Below are 15,869 nucleotides of genomic sequence, written 5' to 3' on the forward strand. Positions count from 1 at the left end.
TCAACTGTGACTAATCTAATGGACACCCTATTTCGGATCCAAACGACTCTGAACGCCAAAGAACAGATTGATGTAGTATTTTTAGACATTAAATCTGCTTTCGATGTCTCAATCAATTCCTTGATGACAATACTTGAAAGGCATTTCAGAATACAGGGAGGCTTATTGAAAGTCATCGTTTCCATTCTCAAACAAAGGCATTTGAGAGTAGAACATAGAACCTTCCAATCGAACCACGTCGTCTACAGAGGAATCCCCCAAGGTGGCGTCCTTTCCGCACTATTTTTTGCTGCCACTTTGGACCGCTTCCTCTCTACGCATCCTGACTGCAGCTCTTATGCAGATGATATGAAACTCTTCATCTCGTCAAAACACGGTGACAAATCTGAAGCAATCACCGCCCATGCTACTGCCCTAATAGAAGAACTTGACCATTATCTTGAGAATATTGGCCTATCCATAAATCCAACCAAGTCAGCACAAATGACATTCACCAACTTGAAGAAGAAGATGAACATAGACATCTACATCAATGGTATTAGAGTCCAAAAGGTTTCTCATCACACTGATCTAGGGCTCACCTGGGATGAAGGCCTGACCTTCCAACAGCACTTCGCCAACACTAAAGCAAAAACTCTGTCAGCAATGTGGGCGATAAGACAGGAACTTACTGGTGTAAACAACCAAAAACTTGCCACTCACTACATACAAACATGTCTTGTCCCGATTCCCATGTATGCCTCGACGATCTGGTCCTCTGCTTCCCTCACTAACATCAAAAAATTCATGGGTATCGAATACTGGATTTTAAGGTGGTTGAACCGTGTTAATGGCCACCCTTTCACCATCTCGAGATCAGTCATGTATGCTAACCTTGGTTGCACCCCTTGGAATCAGTTGCTCATCACAGGAAATCTGCGTAATCTCTGCCAACTCCTCAGCGATCGCTTCGACGCTCCAAATGTCCATAATCTTGTTGCAGGCCCTAGGCTTTCCCGCGTCCTTTGCAATAGTTCATGGATTCCCCTAAGAAGCTTAGTACAGAATTTAACTATGCTTAGAAGATGTTTTCCGTCTAACATCCTCGAAATGTACAACACCCTGAAGATTGATCCCCACAAGTTCTGTGATGAGAAAGCGTACAGATCTGAGAAGATACAGGATATGTACCACCACATACAACTGTAGAAGTTTCCTTATTATCTCCTTCAGGATGGAATCTCCCATGAACTCTACTTTACTGATGAATTAATTTGTTTTAAATCGATGTGTGTTTTGTATGTACAGATGTATTAGCTGTAAATGCATATATTAGGACACGTATGTGTTTATATGCCTCTGTCTTTTGCTTGTGTCACTGTATATATTTGTATCTGCTTTATTTGCTCACTTTAGATGTACGATTTCTATGTTTGCTCTCTAACTTATAATGTATATAGGCACCCTCCTAGCTGAAGGCTGTTCAGGGGTGAAGCATATGTAATAAAATGAAAATGAATGAATATCGCCATCACATTTTGTTTGCTGACTGACAAAAGAGAAACAACATTAAATGTTGTTTGTACTACTCAAGAAATGTTCTAACTTGAATTGCATTTTGGCAGCAGGTGTAACCATAACTGACTTTGAAACAGTAATACCAAATGCTATACAGCCTGCTTGGATGCACATTTCATTTAGTCTAAGTGTGGTACAGCAAAATACAAAAGTTTGGCTTAAGCAAATAAAACAAAAACGTGAAATACTTCATGGTTGAGATACTAATTCAGTTTATCATCTGGCACACGGAGCAGCTGGGGAATGTTTTGCAATTGATTTAGCTGAATTTCAACCACAACATTCAGAAGTCATCTAACTAGCTAATTATTTGGTAGAAAACTATATATCGACAGACTGTTCTGATTCCCCCTAAAAAGTAGGCAGAACACCCACATAGATACACAAGTCATTTCATTCTCACTTCATTGCCAACTTTGTTACTCTGTAGAAGTTCTGACACAGTTTCAGACACAAAATTTTATTCAAATTTAAGAGCATAAATGACCCCACAAAATACAGAAAATGTAACACTATGCTAAAAAATTGTCAGAAATTTTTTTTCATTACTAAAGAGGAAGAATTTCATTACTAAAGGAGGCCAGCTGTTGTGAAGTTTGCATCATACTCGTCCAAAGCTCAAATTTGAACAACTTTCGATTTAATAGAATTTTTTGCTCATTTTGTTTATATCAAATATTCTTCTTTGTCTTGTGCTGATTGCAATAATCTGAAAGAATAAATAAGGTTAAAAAGCAAATTCCCAGTAAAAAAAAGTCTTTTGGCAGACTTAACTGGGAGTTTGCATTTTAATTTTTCAACAATACAATGCCCGAGATGTACATATTTCACTTTGAAAATATTCATACCATTTCTAAACAATTACTATTCTTAGACTGCAGTTTGCAATTTACCGAGAAAGCTCATATCATTGAGTTCGCAATTTATAGGCGAAATTAAGATTGTATGGTTCACAATTTACAAGTAAGATTAAGAACCACGGCCGGCTTGGTTTGTGATTCAGTTTTCCTCAACACTCTTTATTCCCCTCCTCCCACATTTTAAAAATCGTAGGACTGCCCCTGTACAGAAATGCATGTTCAGGAGCAAGTTGCATGTTGTACAAATGGTAAAAACCTGAATAACTCAGGGGGAAAGCTCTATACCTTCTGCCTTATTCTAGCTACCTACTGATACAAGTCATCAATGAGAATCAACCCAGGCCACACCAAACAAGTAGCAGATGGCTAAGCTAATATGCAGGGTTTTAGACTTTATAATGCAAATTTGAACCCTGGTGCGAATGTTGAAACAAATGCCGCCCTGTGTTTGTATGTTATTTAAATATTATTATCTATATATTAATACCAAAGCTGTTTTCTTGAGATGGCCATTGTGAATGATAAGCCTAACTGATTGGGCTGAAAGTGATCTCAAATTGAAGATATTTCTTCCTAGGTGCAGAGAAAAATGGTAAAATATAAAAATTCTAAATAGTTTTATTTTAAGGAATGAGCCGGTTTTGTCTGCTAGCACCTGCCTACCTTAGCCCTGCTATGACACCATGCTACTCTGACTGGTTGTGTTGAACATACCTTGCAGCAAAGAAGAAATGCACGTTTTCATGCTCCTGCAAATGCATCCAGGATTGGTCTGAAATGTGCATTTAAGGATCCAAAAGGTTTTGGCTTACTTAGTGAAAGGTGTGTTCATTGTCAAGCCTTAAATTTTAAGTGTGAAAAAGTAGAGGATCATTTTATTTTACTGCAGAATATGGCAATTTCAGGATTGATCAATGATACGAGACTTACAGTCAAAGTTATGCATCAAAATTGTTTGGTCTAGAAATAATAACAGGAGAAGCTAAAGGAAAACGAGTACTCTTACTGCATGTAGATTTGACTTCATCTGATTCGACTTTGCCATTCTCGTTTAAGAGACAGCAGTTTCCTATTCAGCTGGCTTTTGTGATGACTATAAATAAAAGTCAAGGGCAAGCATTTTATAGAGTCGGAATATAACAAATGTTATTTTCAAAAGAAGTATTATAGAGGCTGTACTACATTTTGTACGTGTGAAAATGTTACGCAACATGCACATTTTGAATAATTGGAAAGATGTTGAAAAAAAAGAAAAATGTATAAGTTTCCTCAGATACAAGAAATGATTTGATGTGTACTGGCTTACTCCCTCAACAAAACACGGACTAGATTTCTTTAGAACAGGTAGAGAAAAACCTCTATCAATTGCAAAATTTTTGCAAAAAAAAAAAAAAAAAAAAAAATATATATATAACTGTTTTGGGATATAACTTAAGGATTTAATTTTTGTTTTAAATTTTATTGAATTAAATTGGAATCATGACTCTGACCAGAGCAGCAAAGCAAAAGGCTCAAGCTAATGGGAGTGCTGTGGCTCAGGGGAGAACTGAGGGGGGCAGTTGCCCTCTGAATCACAGTCTATTAAAATGCACTGTTTGCTTGATGTTTGCGGAGCAGTCGGGTACGGGACATGATACTGCCAAGGGGGATGTCTTTGTGTGTGCACGATGTAAGGAGTGCAAGGAAATCAGGCTACAACTCAGCGTTGTTATGGGCCTTTATGAGACCTTGAAGGACAGGGTGGATGCCCTCGAAGGAAATAAATTGAGGGGCCCATCAAGCTCTCAGCTGCCCACATCAACGCCAGAGCTTGCACTTGGTCATCAGGCAACACAGGGGCAGCCCCCTAGGCAGAATGCGCTGGTCCCACAGGAACTAGTAGTTGTTGGTGACTATTGTCAGGGAAACGGGGAACATGCTTTGTAAAAAGGATAGGTGGAATAGGACCAGGGTATGTCTGCCAGGGGCAAAGGTTGATGACGTTGTAGAGCGGATATCATCTTTTAAGGGCACAAAAGGTGATATAGTTGTACACGTTGGCACTAATGATATTAAGAGTAGGCGACCGGCGGAATTACTTAGCAAGTACAGGTCACTGTTGAAAAAAAGCAGTGAATTAGGGTTGAACTTGAAAGTGTCTGCAATTCTGCCCAGACACGATAGGAGGGAGTATATGATGAGAGCCTTGTCGATCAATTCGGCCCTGGAGGGATTGTGCAAGGCTCAAGGGGTAGAATTTTTTTCAGCCTGGACTGTACTTGTTAAGAGGAGAGATTGCTTCTACAGGGATGGGATACACTTAAATAGAAAGGGTGCAAGAATTTTTGCTGATGCTGTCGAGGCAGTGTTAGGTGGGTCGGAAAACTGCTAGTTGGGGGGGATACAAGGACTAATAGATTAACAGTAGCCACTGGCAGAGGTGGAAGTGATTCTTGCACTGCTTCTATTCAAATGAGCAGAAGTCTGAAAAACAAGATGCAGGATATTTCAGAGACTGCTGGTAGTCATTGCGTTACAAGTAAACACATGGGTTGTGTTAGGGTAGCTAAGAATAGAAACAGGTGCATGTATACCTGCGTGTACACCAATGCTAGGAGTTTGGTAAATAAATTTGATGAATTTGAGGTATTGCTCAAAACATCAAAGGCAGATATTGTTGGGATATCAGAGACGTGGTGTCACACAGATATAAGTAATGCGGAACTGGAATTTGGGGAATACAATGTATATAGAAAGGACAGACAGGACAGGAGGGGAGGAGGGGTTATGCTATTAATTAAGAAACACATAAAGTCAAAGGAAGTGAAGCCAGTTGACATCGATGGACAGGGCAGTGTCGAGTCAGTTTGGTGTGACATAAGCATAGGGAAATCAAAATTGAGAGTAGGAGTGTGCTATAGGCCTAATGACTCTGATGAGTATAATAATATATTGTACAGGGAAATAGAGTGGGCCAGTAAATCAGAGAGTCTTATAATGGGAGATTTTAATTTCCCAGATATTGACTGGAATTTGTGGGTTGGTCACTCGCACACTAGCAAGGCTTTTGTGGATTTATTGGATGATTGTTTTCTACATCAGCATGTTCGTGAGGCAACAAGAGGGAGCAATACTCTTGATCTGATTATCAGTAGTGATTCTTCATGCATTAAGAACCTGCAGATAAATGAACCACTAGGTGGCAGTGATCACAGTGTGTTGAAGTGGGATTTACTCAAGGAGGTAACTACCATCAGAGGTAAAGGGAAGGGTTTTTGTTTTCGTAAAGGCGACTATGATGGTCTGAGACAGTATTTAAATTCTATACAGTGGGACCAGCTGATGATGTTACCAACAGCAAACTCAAAATGGGAAGCATTCAAGGAACTAATCTTGGTGGCTACCAGGCATTACATACCAACTAAGAAATATTGTTCAAGGTTTAGGCCTAAATGATTGTCAGATGGACTAATGAGACATGTGGCAGAGAAGAAAAATGCATGGGATACATACAAATTAATGGGTGACATGGAAGCCTATGATAGATATAAGTTGGTCTGTAACCAAGTCACAAAGGAGATTAGGCAGGCAAAGCCAGACTACGAAAAATCCTTGGCAAAGGATGCAAAGAAAAACAGAAAGGAGTTCTTTACATACTTGAACTCGAGAAGGAAAGGGATGAATCAGATTGGTCCACTGGATATTGATGGTTCAACAGTTGAGGATCCTGCTCAGGTGGCTAACAATCTAAACGAGTATTTTGCATCTACATTCACGCATGAGGAGTTATTCAGGAAGGAGAATGATGTAGGTAAAGTAAACATTGGCAGTGAGCTGGATGATTTTGTAATAACTGAGAGGAAAGTAGAGGAGAGATTGTTGAGGATAAACATAAAAAAGGCACCTGGGGTGGATGGGATCTATCCAGTTATATTAAAGGAGGCAGCAAAGGAAGTATGCAAACCCCTAGCCATAATTATGAGAGCTTCTTTGGACTCAGGGGAGGTACCCATAGACTGGAGATGTGCAAATGTAACCCCAATTCACAAAGGAGGATCAAAGGCTGACACAGGTAATTATAGACCTGTTAGTTTAACTTCTGTTCCAGGTAAAATAATGGAGGCACTGGTTAAAGAAGCACTGCAGGATCATCTAGACAAGAATTCAGTTATAGCTCAGACGCAGCATGGTTTTGTTAAGGGCAGGTCTTGCCTGACCAATTTGATTGGATACTATGATGTAGTCACAAAAGAACTGGATGCAGGGAATAACTTTGATATTATATATTTGGATCTTAGAAAGGCTTTTGATACTGTTGCACATGGAAGACTGCTGCACAAATTGGAGCAGTGTGGCATTGGAGGCAAATTGCTGCTATGGATAAGGGGATGGTTGAGTGGCAGAAGACAGAGTGGTAATCAATGGACACTGCTCAACGTGGACTAATGTTATTAGTGGAGTTCCTCAAGGTTCAGTGTTGGGTCCATTGTTGTTTTCGGTGTTTATGAATGATATTGATGATGGGATATCAAGTTTAATGTCTAAGTTTGCAGATGATACAAAGGTTGGCAGGGTCGTTAAGGACACTACTGACGCTATGCTGCTGCAACAGGATCTGGAAAGGTTGAACAGATGGGCTGAGAGGTGGCAAATGAAGTTTAACATTGACAAATGTAAAGTACTACATATGGGTAACAGTAACCCCAGAGCAATGTATCAACTCTGCGGTACTACACTGACAGTGGTGGAGAATGAAAAGGACCTGGGGGTAATTGTGCAGGCAGATATGAAGTTCTCTGAGCAGTGCAGACGAGCTGCAAGAGTAGCTCATGGTGTCTTGTCAATGATATACAGGAATTTTTCTAGCAGGGATAAGGAGGTGATTATTCCCTTGTATAAGGCAATGGTTAGGCCACATCTTGAGTACTGTATACAGGTCTGGAGGCCTCATTTCAAGAAGGATGTAGAGCTGCTGGAACGGGTACAGAGAAGGGCAACAAGATTAGTAAATGGAACAAAGGGTTGCTCTTACGAAGAAAGGCTTAAGTTTTGCAAATTACAGAGTCTGGAGACTAGGCACCGGCGAGGTGATCTGATAGAGGTGTATAAGGCTTTGAATGGTTTGAGCATGCTCAATGCCAATGGGATTCTTCATCTTTCTCAGAATAATCACCTCAGAGGGCATAAATTCAAATTGAGGAAGGACGGATGTCGGATAGATGTGCGGAAATTTGCCTTTGGCCAGCGGGTGGTTGGTTGGTGGAACCGACTTCCATCACTTGTTGTTGAAGTTGATAGCCTAAACAAATTTAAAGCTCAACTGGACAGGTATTTCGAACGAACGGAGGGGTGAAATGGGAGAGTTTTTTTTTTTTTTTTTGGCTGATGCTGAATAAGCTTGCTTTCTTGCATCATATGCCTCTACTAATGCTAATGCTAGTTATTACCATGCTGGTTAGCCATCTCATCCAATAATTGGTCTAGTTTATTTATTTTATTCAAATTGGGAACTTCCACAACACCAAATGGAAGTTTCTTTCAACAATCAACCACCCGCTGGCTGAAGTCAAACCTCCACACATCTGTCCTGCAACCGTCCTTCCTGAATTTGAAGTTATGCTCCCTCTTGTGTGTAGTCTGGGCAAGTGAAAGAATGCAACCAGCACTGAACTTACTCAATCCATTCAATATTAGACAGAGGCGGACTGGGTCAAAAATTCTTACTAGGGAGAACTTGTAGTAGCCTCATACTGGTGAGTATGGTCGTATTGTGGGGGGGGGGATTACAAATAACTAGAGTAATTATCAATCACTAATTTAAGGATTTTTAAATAAAATTACATTTAATTATTTTTATTAATATAAGTACGTAACGTACCTATATTTATTTCAAAGTATGCACTTGCATATCACACTAACTGTACATATCAACTGCTAAATTAAATCAAATTTTAAAGTTTTCAGGTCTAAGCCTATATAACTTCTCAAATACACAGGTGATCCAATTAATGTGAATTAAGAGCTAAAGAGATTAACATTTCACAATACAGTGGTGTCAGTAAAACCTATACAACCACCTCTCACGCATACTGTACCAAGAAATAGTGCTTGTCATAACCACACAGTGGCCACAGTCATACTACTTTGTATGAGGATGTGTATAGCCACTAGCTGCAATAGCAACCTGGCGGTGCTGCTTTTATCAAACAAGGTTGATGTGACTGTTGAACAGGCAAACAAAAAAAAAAAACTTTCCCAAACAACTTGACTCGTATATTACTGTGGATAAGGAAGATCCATATTTTTCTTATGATTTTTGTGAATTTAGTTTTCATATTAGTCAACAAATAGCATGTATTGGAGGTTAGAGTATGATGTTGAAAATCACAGGCAGCATACATCGATGTGCAGCCCCCGGCCGACTGAGGTTTTCCCAGTAAGTCTTATGATTGTTGTCTGGTTTTTAGGAGCATTAGCAACTAAGGCCATATTGCTCTGGGGATATGCAGTAGTCATTCCCTGACCTTTCCGCATCCTCCATATTTGGTGGCTCACAGGCTCGAACCCCAGTCTAATCAAAAAGCGTGTGCTGCTCCTGCCCATCTGGCTACGGATGGCGTCAGGTCTTATGGCCAGTCCGCCTCTGATTAGTGAAAACAGTAACAATCATTAGGTAATGTGCACCCTTGTGTTACATTCAGTGGCATTAGATTATGAAATAATCGTGCATCAGGGGCTGAAAATATCTACTTGTATAATGAACAAGGTGTGCACTGGCACCTCAACACGTGATCTCATTTCTACGTGCTGGTTAGCCATAGAGTGCATTTGTTGCTAGCAGTTTTAGTTTTGGCATATTCTGTAAAAGGGTCAAGCAGAATATTCTAAATAGGTCCAAAAATTTTGAGAAGGACAGAGCTGTTCTAAGTTTATCGCAACATTTTTGTATATATGAAATCTGAATTGGACTTAAACATTCACTTAAAATATGTAGATCCAATGTTTTCCCTTCAAGTAACTGTGGAACACCCAAAAATAATGTAGATTTTGGTATGTGGGCGTGGAAGAGGGCTGTGAATAGGAATTAATCCTGAAACGTTACCAAAGCCAAACAGAACATATACTGAAAATGGTATGTCGATCAGATGTTACCTAGTAATGGCAATCAACCGAAACCTTTATGTACTAAGAATTCGACATTTGGGGGTGGGGGGTTGCTAAATTCCTGTTGGTCAGATTTTAATAAAATTTCCGATGACTTGGCAGATTTTTCTAAAACGCTGAATATAAAATTCAGTGAATATCCACTCTAATCCAGTTGTTACACGCGGACGGATGGATGTGGTAATGACAATGGGTGCTGCGCGCAAGCACTCAAATAGCTTGCATTGTTCAGCGAAGTGAACCACAGTTTCACCCCTCTCCCATACCAGGAGAAGAATTAAAAGAGAAAGAAGCCAACACAAAGACATCACCCAAAAACATAAAATCCCGTACCAAAATAATAAATAAAATATAAAAATAAAATTTTAAAATAAACATTCTATCAGATCTGCAAGTGGGCATTAGTATTTTCATGGGAAAAATGAAAAATTTAATCTCCTCATAAGTAAAAGTAGGTAGGAAAATGGAAGAATAACGTTTATTCTGAGATCGTATCTGAGTATGGTAGGCCTATATCGTTCAGTAGTCTCAACTAATGATTTTAAACACAGATTAAGAACAAGTAAATTTAGAATTTAATTTATTATAAAACTGAATCGTAGTCATTTATCCCGTACAGCAGGATGGCAAACCCATGGCACAAGTGCCCAATTTTTTTGGGCACGCGAAATTCAGTATCCCAAAAAATTTTCAAACTTCGAAACACTTCAGGAATCCACCAGCGCACGCCAGTTCTATCTGCCAGGCATGTAGCGACGTCACATCATTCAGTAAATAGCTGTATTCATGCAGTGATTTGTTTGAAGTCGGAGTGACAAAGTTGTGTGACCGTCTTGAATATCACCTTCCGAGGAGCACGCGAAGGGTAGTTTTCTAAAAAGATTTAGCCAATATTGGCACGCAGTTCGCCACCCTTACCCTACAACAAAAAAATCGGCTGTAAACCCACCCTTATAAACCTAATACATAGAGCAATGTGACCTTAGATTAATGGGAAATATAAATTACAATAATGACAGCTAATTACCATTTCTATCACTGATTCTCTGAGATATAAAATTAAATGGATTTCTGGACATTTTATGGTTTATACATGTCCAGAATTCTGACGCTGGGAGGAAGCGTGCAAAGCAGGCGTTTGCCCAGATTTAAGAAAATTGCCTCCTTGAAAGCAAGAGTTAATCGTTGATGGGGGAAAACCTAATATAACTCCACTTGTACCCCAACCATAAACTCACGGTCTTGCTTGGACTTTGCAGTTTTTTTGTTGCACTGAGATGAAGACGGAAGAAGAAAGTCACTTAGGGCAAAATTCAATAACAGCTGCAGACTGTTAGAGCAGTCGCCTAATTTAAAAAAAAAAAAAAAAAAAAAAAAAAAAAAAATGTAAAACATCATCCACGCATTGATAGCAGTGGGAATGAAAAAAATTTTATGCGAAATACTTTTAATTTGAAGGTCCTTTTTTAAGGTCCACTATATAGCGGCCTGACTTTCTACTAAGTCGGCGCAAAATTGGTTGCAAATTGAAACTTAGCTAGTGTACACTGATTATACAAGTAATTTATTGTACTGTCGCCGATTTAAAGCTTTGTTCATTTAATTTTTTTTATGGCGCATGGGTAACACTAACCACAATGAATCAAGTCCAACCGATTGAAAGCAATGAAGATTAATGCACGGCATGGTCGTTATTTTAGGAAATATTTTTGTGTATCGACTGCTTTGGTCAAAGGTTTTTATAACGTAGTAATTATGTAATTATCTATTTATGTAAGCGCGAGTTCACGGGTTGGTACGCACGCATGTTAGTCGGGTAGAAAGCTACATAAAATAAATACATTTTCTATTTATACTCCAGGACAACCACATGGTCAGAGGTATTCAGAAGATAAGGAGAATACAAGAAACAGCACCTTATTCAGCAATCAGGGGCTTGAACTCGTCACTCAAGGCCCGTGTACTTATGCATCCTCGCGCCTAACCACCGGGCTTATACTGTATAACTTGGGGCAAATGAGTTTAAATGTTAAAACAGAAGGTTGTTATTTGAGAAATCATCTTTCTGCAAACTAAGGGCTTCGCATGTTATCGTCTACTTTCAGTTCTTCCTTTAAAAATAAAGTCTAACAATAACCTAGGAAATGTTCTAAAAATTCAACAGAAAATATAAAAGTTCTTTACGTTGAACTTAACTAATTTCTTGGTATCAAGTACCGCATGCTGTAATGAATTTAGTTTTGGTTAGGCGGAAGAATCTTCTCCCTACGTAGAAGACAGTTCTTTCACAAACAAGATTTATTTCTCAGTAACAAGAATCCCAGAGGCAAAAGAAGGATGAGTCATACATCAGCATTAATCCCAGCACAGCAATAGCTCCCAATTGTGTCTATTCAGGACACTTTACTTGGGAATGCGAAAATCTTTAGGAAGTTAAAAAATAATAAAATAAAATATTAATGTAATCCTGCATTACCTAATCACCTAGATACTCATGTGGTATCACGTGGTAAGAAGCTATTAAATATTTTAAACACGTGAATGAAAACCCATTTATTGCAGAATTATAAACAAAATACAGTACTGATATTTTACCACCGTTGTTTCGCTGCAGATGTTTCTTTCTCTCGATAAAAATAAAAATCTAGCGAATCATCATAAAATATTACAAAGTTGACTTCCTGGTTAATTTTCTATGGGAATGCAGCTTATTTGCTAATCAACAGAGATCCTGTGATTTAAACAGGACAGGCTGTATTCTATATTAGATAATGAATAGATCAACATTCCAAACAATAAACTTATCTTCAAACTTTTTATTTATATTTGTGGAGACCTGGTTCTTTGAACCACCGTCTTTCAACCATAATACGTTTATTTTAAATGTACACACACGACATGTTTTTAAAAAAAATGCATAAACAAAGCGCGAAATTGTTTTTCTGCTGTACTTATTTTACTTCTGTTTTAAAAAATAGAAGTAGTCAATACAAATTTTCTAAATGCCACCCAAAATAATATATAATATAATACAACATCAGACATTTAAGAGAATACAAATAATGGCTTACCTTCAGGTTCTCCAAGTGTAAATACAAAGAAAACCCACATCCATACCCAGATACGCACCGAAAAATTGACAAATGAAAGTAACATGATAACAGGACTATGCTGCGTCACGTGCAGTTTCACAGACTGACGCTGGCTGCACTGTGGCCGCTGCTGTTTAAAGTCACGCTCGACAATCACAAGGGGGTGCAGGGGTGGTCCCGCAAGCGGTGAATGTGGGTTATCTAAAGTAGCTACCAATCCTACAGACTAGCTGGAATTATGCACTGCGGTATGACCCATTGACCTGCTTAAACAATAACACTACAACCCCGTGTAGTTTCCCAACCTCCCACATGGGATGGGAGAAGAGGGGAGGGGAGGGGAGGTCGGAAAGGAGTTAAAGCTGCAGTAACAGCCCAAATAGCAGGGGACAACATCGAAGATCTGGTTTGTCATATTACAAGAAAAATCAGCTATACTATATTAGCTATAAAAACAAAACAGACATTAGTATTAAATAAAATACATATTTAAATATCTCCCCTTTTCTAAAGTGTAAATGGTGCAACCATTGCTTCCGAATTTACGTTTATTGGCCGAAAAAAACGGCAAAATATCGAGAAAATAAAAGCGTTTGATGCTAATGAACTCTCTAGTATAATATTCAGATTTAGGGCAATTAAATTTGTATAATGAACATTTTAGAATTTTTATTTCTTACCGGTTTTTGTCTCTCATAAATAACTGATGATTCTTATTTGATTTGAGATATTTTCTACTGTTACTTATTCGATTTTTTTTCGTTCTTTGCCTCTACTATATCAACAACATTCATTAGAGTTGACATTTTCAAATGTAGTCAAAACGTAGCCAGCTGGTTATTTACTGTTTGTATTGGTTGTGTTCACTTGAGCCGTAAAATATGTGACCAATAACATTGCAAATTTTGTCAGGAAACAGTACCCGTACATTGAGGAACTGGTAACTTTTTCAGGCTATCGACCATCATCTCACAACGTTGGGAAGGTGGAAACTCGATGTTGTCACCCCATCCTGGCAACAAAGAACTTTACCGAACAAACTACGACTATTAACTATGAATTTTGGCAAATATGGCCAAATATCAGAAAATGCACATTTATTTGCATTAATTTTAATTAAATTATTATTTAATTATTAAGTTATTTCAATTTATTCAGTTAGTAAACAATGATTTAGTAAAAATGAATTCATATAATATAATTTTAAATAATATTGCTTTAAATAATTAATTTCCATATTAATTAATTTATTTATTTTGACCATGCGGTTCAAGGAAGTCGGGCTTTTGTTCATCAGAAATAATAATAACAGACTGGACATAACCCTTCTTGACAAGAAGAAAAGGCTACCTATCTGATTGACATAGCGGTACCAACACTGGCAGCCTTCAGAAAACCCATGAAGAAAAAATTTAAATATTTATTTCTAATTCTTCTCCTTATTTCTCAACAGAATGGTGATGAGCGCAAAGAAAGGGGGCTAACCAGGGTTTGAAAAGACTACAAAATACAGCCTAGCAGAAATAGGTCTCCCAGAGAACGCCTACATGGAATTCCAAAAAGTCGCAATCCTGAACACCTGTAGGATAGTCAGAGAGCTCCTCGACCAAAAGTAACACCAGACATAACAACAACCACCGTGTGTACTTGGTAGCAATGCACGTCACGAGGTGGATCCCAATCAGGGAGAAAATAATATAAGAGCAAAAATAATAATACAATACAATACAGTAATAATAATAATAATAATAAATACAACAGCATCGTACAATCTTCACGTAGTTAGCGATCTGGAAGGTCTTTAAATTTATCCAAAAACGTCAGCCTCAATTATTGTGTAAAAGTCGATGCGAAATATTCATGCAATTCATCAGCTAGGTTATCAGTGAGTATCCCGCATTCATTACATAAGTGCTCAATAGCTTTTTTTTTTTTTTGTTTCTTTTTTGCATTTTCAAAAATGTCAAACTTGCCTTTCTCTCATACTTGGCCTTTGCCAGCTGATGATGATGATTTTGGTTTTTATGGCGCAAAAGCCTTTCCCAACCTAACCATTTTTTGTGGTTTCAGATCAACTTACAATTAAGCATATAAATGCTTCCGAGATGTCCATCGCTCTATAACGGTCGCGTGCTATCTTTTTTTGACTCTATTGAACTAATAATAGTAATAATATTCATCATATAGTGCAAGGATAACACAGGCTTTTGTTACACTCGCAAAAAAAAAAAAAAAAAAAAAAAAAAAAAAGTAGATAACAAAACACAAAAAGAGCTGGAACTGTCAGTTCCTGCTCTGTTGCTTTATTTGCCTTCTCCAATCCCCTCGCACAGTTGATCTAATCATATTACTGTCCACACCGGGTGGAAAAGCCTATTTCGAATCCCGGCAATGATGCGAGGAATTTTTATGAGCTTTTTCACACCGTGGCAAAGTTACTCAGTCTGAAGCGAGGGTATCGTGGTTAATTCAGGAAACTGTGGTTTTCCGTCCAGCAAACAGGCAAAAAGATCACAAAATACACGCAATTCACAAACATAATTTATTGCCGCCTCGCAACCTTAGTGTTTTTGGCGCTTAACACACATTACATTATTTTCTTCATTCAACTAGCCACTTTTTGGCCTACAAAGGTAAAATGTGGTTATCCCGGAATTCATTTCGCTTGTACAATGAATGTGACCACACAGAAAAGGTTAATCATGGCTCGAGATTGAGCATATTACGACTGGAACGCTCGTGAAGATAACACAATAGAAGGCAATTACATGAATACAGTGTATTCATGACATTATCGACGCGTATAACAAATCGGAACAGTGTTCGGCATCCATTCCTGGAACTAACAGAGTTTCAGAGGGGAACGATCACTGGATAAAAAATACTTTATTTTTGACAAAAATTATGACACAACTGGAACTAACTGCAGGCAACTTATATAACTCCACTTGTGCATTTTTGCCGCCTCTCTATTCTCTCAGATACAATATTCTTTTAGTTTGGTCTTTTAATTGGGGTAAGTAATAATGAATAATCTGAATCTTTTACATATATTCCAGACCGAAATATAATCAAAACATTAATTTGAATTAATAAAAATTAAGACATAAGTGAAACGACGAAATCATTGGCTGTTTGGGTCAGAGCGGATCATTGTGATGCCAGTAAACAAGTTGTAAACAAGCCGCTATCTTCAGTGATCAATGTATCAACATTT

General features: G+C 38.1%; 1 protein-coding gene across 1 annotated transcript in view; it reads right to left on the reverse strand.

Annotated features, from left to right (window-relative positions):
- LOC150084538 (trypsin-1-like) overlaps positions 1–12,745 on the reverse strand; it is a 119,867-nt gene extending 107,122 nt beyond the window's left edge. The window contains exon 1 of the mRNA XM_090375301.1: positions 12,632–12,745. Within this exon, the coding sequence (XP_090231427.1) occupies positions 12,632–12,716 (85 nt within the window). The 5' untranslated portion in view covers positions 12,717–12,745. The remainder of the gene's footprint in view (positions 1–12,631) is intronic.
- Positions 12,746–15,869: the final 3,124 nt, after the last annotated feature.

Source organism: Mastigoproctus giganteus, chromosome 6 (assembly GCF_048544385.1).
Source record: "Mastigoproctus giganteus isolate SK-2022 chromosome 6, ASM4854438v1, whole genome shotgun sequence".
In the NCBI taxonomy this organism is placed as follows: Eukaryota; Metazoa; Arthropoda; class Arachnida; order Uropygi; family Thelyphonidae; genus Mastigoproctus; species Mastigoproctus giganteus.